Source organism: Pygoscelis adeliae, unplaced genomic scaffold (assembly GCF_000699105.1).
Source record: "Pygoscelis adeliae isolate BGI_AS28 unplaced genomic scaffold, ASM69910v1 Scaffold124, whole genome shotgun sequence".
In the NCBI taxonomy this organism is placed as follows: domain Eukaryota; kingdom Metazoa; phylum Chordata; class Aves; order Sphenisciformes; family Spheniscidae; genus Pygoscelis; species Pygoscelis adeliae.
The window spans coordinates 2,396,093-2,400,775 of record NW_008824791.1 but is presented as its reverse complement, the minus strand read 5'-3'; the positions used below and the strand labels follow the sequence as shown (position 1 = coordinate 2,400,775).

Below are 4,683 nucleotides of genomic sequence, written 5' to 3'. Positions count from 1 at the left end.
GGACATCACGAATTCACGTAACATTTCTTAACTCGGTGGATAAGCCACTTCTCCGGATTGTTTTGCTCGTCATGACTGTAATTATGTAACAAAACTCTCTGAATACTGTGCCATTAGTGCGGTTATTAATCATTCTGCTTCTGTTTCAGATATGTGCTCTAGAGACTGCTGGATATACTGCATTATGCCACAAACTGAGTACCAATGCTAAACACACCTAAATCTACTGTTTTAAGGACATTTCAACGTAATTTACTCTTTCAATTTACATTTTTGTAAGCTCAAAAATATAAAAGTATAAAAAAAGAAAAAGCTGGTGTCGATATAGCTGCTGACCTTTGCGACTGTAAACAAAAGACAGTTTTTAACCAGTAAACAACTTCGCAAATATGAAACCTGTTTTGCCAGTGCTTGGAATAGCGCTTAAGATGACAGACTGCATACAAATCAGTTCTTACAGGAAAACAGATTTCTAGACGTGTTTGAGAGAGAATGCAGGATTTCCACGACTTCAGAAGCAGGCACCATTCAGACCATTTATTTTAAAATATACTGTATTAAAATCAAATTAGTAATTAAAACAAAACAAAAAACAGTGCAAAAAAACCACCACACAGACCTCCGTTCTAGGATATAAATCCATTTAAAAGCATCACCTTGAAAATAATACCAAGCTCCCTTGACTTTGTAAGGACCTCAGAGGCCCACAAGTCCACATAAGAAGACACATTCTGTATATTAAGCTAAACTAAGTCAAGTGGCTAGCTTCCTTTTTTATTAGGCAGCAGCTGATACAAAACTGCAATGCCCTAAATTCAGTTGCCTCGAACATGTTCATATACACATACTATATTAGAAACAAATATTAATTTAGTACATATCCCTTACAAAAAACTCACAGGCATCAGATGGACTACATTTTCTTTAATTTAGCTACATACATCGGACCCCATGCTCTCCCTTTCTCTGGGAGAACCAGAAGTTCATGCTGTTGCGTACCACTGAGAAAAGTGAATTCCTGAGAAACAGCTTTGGCCAGTTCACTTATGTCTACAGGCATAACATTACTGCAGGAGTTTAGAATGAGATTTATTACATCGCTGTTTTCTGCCTTTGAGAGAGTGCATGTAGAATAGACCAACGATCCACCAGGACGCAATGCTTTGATAGCAGACCTGCAAATAACGAAAAAAAAATTCAGCATAAGAAGTGACATACCAGGGGTGGAGTAACATGTAAAGACTTATAAATCTAGAGTTATAAATAGGTATAAATAAATATGAGAAAAATAGCATCATGAAAATGTCCTAACAGTATATAATTGACAGTTCAGGAAGCTACCTGCAACACATTTTTGCTTTCTCATTTATTCATGTATTCTCAGTTAACTGAAGGTATTTTTTATCCAACAGTCATAAGTAGAAAGCAGCATCCATTCAGAGTTGCGGAATGTACTTCAAACATTTATATGCGCAGCACAACTATGAAAATGCTGCAACTATGCAGACAAAATGGGTTACACCTCATCAGAAGTGCTAGTTAGATACTTAGCTAGCTGCTTGCGTGAACAAATATCAGAATGTACAGTTGCAGTAAGATCCTGAAATAATTACTGGGCTGTAATTTTACAAACATGTCTTCAAATTCTGGAACTTATTTAGCAGGTAAGAGGACTCAGGGGTTTCACTGAGACACTACTTTTCAACCTGATTTCCTAAGGAAATATGACTTATCTGATCATATTGTCTGTTTATGCGCCCTTCACCTATTAACCTGTTGACAAATTCTGACTAAACGAAGGCAAAATAGTGGCTTAAGATTTCAAGTATCCTGAAAGCTTCATGACTGCTGGTGGATGGACAGAACAGAGGTTTTTTCACCTCCCCACTGAAACTGAGTTTAAACAGACTGTTTACTTTCCATTAAAGCAGATCTGCAAGGTCCTTTTTCAGACAGATAAAATATAACCTATGAGAGTATAGAACTGAGATATGCAATCTATATTCACCTATTGCAAATTAAAAGAGTAAGGAGAAAAAACCCAAATCTTGCACCACAGAAGAGCATTCTTCAAATCTGGTGCCACCACACAACTGAAAGAGGAGGCTACACAAAAAGTTCATTTGCTATTAAAATGCTCTCTTAAGGTAATCCCTTTTCATCATACACTTTGGAGCCTTCAGGGACATAATGGCTCAAAGACGTGAGTTGCAAACTAATATTCAAACAGATCACCTCACTGCTTCTAGAAAACAGATACTACTGGACTGAAGCAAATACCACATTAAAATACAATTGTTCCCTAAACAAAATTTCTTTTGTTTAAAACCAAGAGAATCTGAACAGGTGAATGCTGTAACTCAGCTTGTGAATACCAGAGAGACAACAAGGTAGGTGCTCAGGGGACTGCAAGTGTGTCACTGGGAATTTAGCAGGTGCATGAGGGGCAGGGCAGATACTGGAAGCATGGACTCGTGGAGCGCAATGACACACACAGTCACGCTGTATGGAAAGACACTGGATAATCTTAGATTGGTAGATGTTACTGACAACACTGCATTGACACCTGCATTGACACCCCCCCCCCAAAAAAAAAAAAAAAAACAAAAAAAAAAAAAAAAATCTATTGGGAAAACAAAAAAAAAAAAAAAATCTATTGGGAAAACAAAAAAAAAAAAAAAATTACTGGGACAAAAAAAAACAAAAAAAAAAAAAAAAAACAAAAAAAAAAAAAAAATTACTGGGACAAAAAAAAACAAAAAAAAAAAAAAAATCTACTGGGAAAAATAAAAAGAAGAAAAAAAAAAAGAAAAAAAAAAAAAAAAATTACTGGGACAAAAAAAAACAAAAAAAAAAAAAAAAATAATGGGGAAAAAAAAAAAAAAAAATTACTGGGACAAAAAAAAACAAAAAAAAAAAAAAAATCTATTGGGAAAACAAAAAAAAAAAAAAAATCTATTGGGAAAACAAAAAAAAAAAAAAAAAATCTATTGGGAAAACAAAAAAAAAAAAAAAATTCCTGGGAAAAAAAAAAAAAAAAATTACTGGGACAAAAAAAAACAAAAAAAAAAAAAAAAAACAAAAAAAAAAAAAAAATTACTGGGACAAAAAAAAACAAAAAAAAAAAAAAAAATCTATTGGGAAAACAAAAAAAAAAAAAAAATCTACTGGGAAAAAAAAAAAAAAAAATTACTGGGACAAAAAAAAACAAAAAAAAAAAAAAAATCTATTGGGAAAACAAAAAAAAAAAAAAAATCTATTGGGAAAACAAAAAAAAAAAAAAAATCTATTGGGAAAACAAAAAAAAAAAAAAAAATCTATTGGGAAAACAAAAAAAAAAAAAAAAAATCTACTGGGAAAAAAAAAAAGAAAAAAAAAAAAAAAAATTACTGGGACAAAAAAAAACAAAAAAAAAAAAAAAAAAAATCTATTGGGAAAACAAAAAAAAAAAAAAAAATCTACTGGGAAAAATAAAAAGAAGAAAACAAAAAGAAAAAAACCCATATCCTCAAACCAGACGAGGTGAGCAGCCCCCAAATGCAGCAAGCCTGATTCCAAGCCCAGATAAACAAACACAATGCCATTGAAACAGCAATTCCTCCAGAGACAAGCTGAGGACTTGCTAAGGGTGACATCTGAACAAAAACAGTTGAGAAAGGAAAAAAGAAAATACAAGGGGAAAAAGAGAATTCCTTTTAACAGGATTGGGCCTTTTCAGGAAAAGAATCAATAAAGAAAAGTCTCATCACAAGCAGGATCAAAGCTACTCTGAAAGTCTGTCCGAAATAATAAGGAAACACCAGGACAAATGACTGTTTCAGACAGAGATAATACAACACTGTTCACCTTCCCAGGTGAAAACTCCTGCATAGTATACCCAATCTCTTTCTCTGGGGAGTGTACACATTATCTTGCTCATTTCTTCTATGAGTCTTGGTTACGTTAATCAGCTAGCCAAGTACGTATTTTACTGGAGTCTATACTACTCCAATTTTAGTTAGCGTAAGAGAACAGAGCTCTCTCAACAGATGATGCCCAAAAGAAAAATCAGTGTTTAATACCTTTGTTGTATCAGTCTTCAGTAAAAAGATGGAGAGTGAGTAGACGGCTAGCACATTTAGCCTGAGTGAGCAGTTCAAGTTCAGCCTGTTATAAATAAAGAACAGGTTACAGAGTACTTAGGTAGTCTGAATACCTTCAGTTTAACTGGGCCTAATGGACTCATTCTAGGCTACTTCCAAAATTAGCTAAAGCTATCACAAAACTGCAAGCTTATCTCAGACCTCTGAGTAGCTTTTGAGAGTCTGCAAATATGTTTAAGAATGTTTTAGGCACAAGTTGATATGGGACAATATTTACAACACCACCTTGAGACAGTAAAACAGAGTAGGTGTCATCCCAACGTGCCTTCTGGATCTTATTTTCTAAAATTCTGGAGTTACCAGCATGCATTTGAACTGCCCAGCTCCAGATATTCATCCTTCTTCCCCTCCGCGTTCCAACACACATAGACTTCTTAGCAGGCTACAGCTGTCTCCACGGACTCTCCAGCTACCTTCCTTGTTTGCAGCCATCCTGCTGTGGCTGCAGCCGTCCATTTAAAAGGGCAGGGCTTATGCTGCTGCTCTCCAGTCTGTCTGTGCAACAGTGCACCCAGATGTATGGAAGGTAACTATCGGAAAG

The 4,683-nt window shown here is 34.7% G+C and overlaps 1 protein-coding gene across 1 annotated transcript in view; it reads right to left on the bottom strand.

Annotated features, from left to right (window-relative positions):
• Positions 1–724: 724 nt before the first annotated feature.
• Positions 725–4,683, bottom strand: part of NSUN3 (NOP2/Sun domain family, member 3) — a gene marked incomplete at its 5' end in the record, with an annotated part of 21,910 nt that continues 17,951 nt past the window's right edge. The window contains one exon of the mRNA XM_009323892.1: positions 725–1,175. Within this exon, the coding sequence (XP_009322167.1) occupies positions 914–1,175 (262 nt within the window). The remainder of the gene's footprint in view (positions 1,176–4,683) is intronic.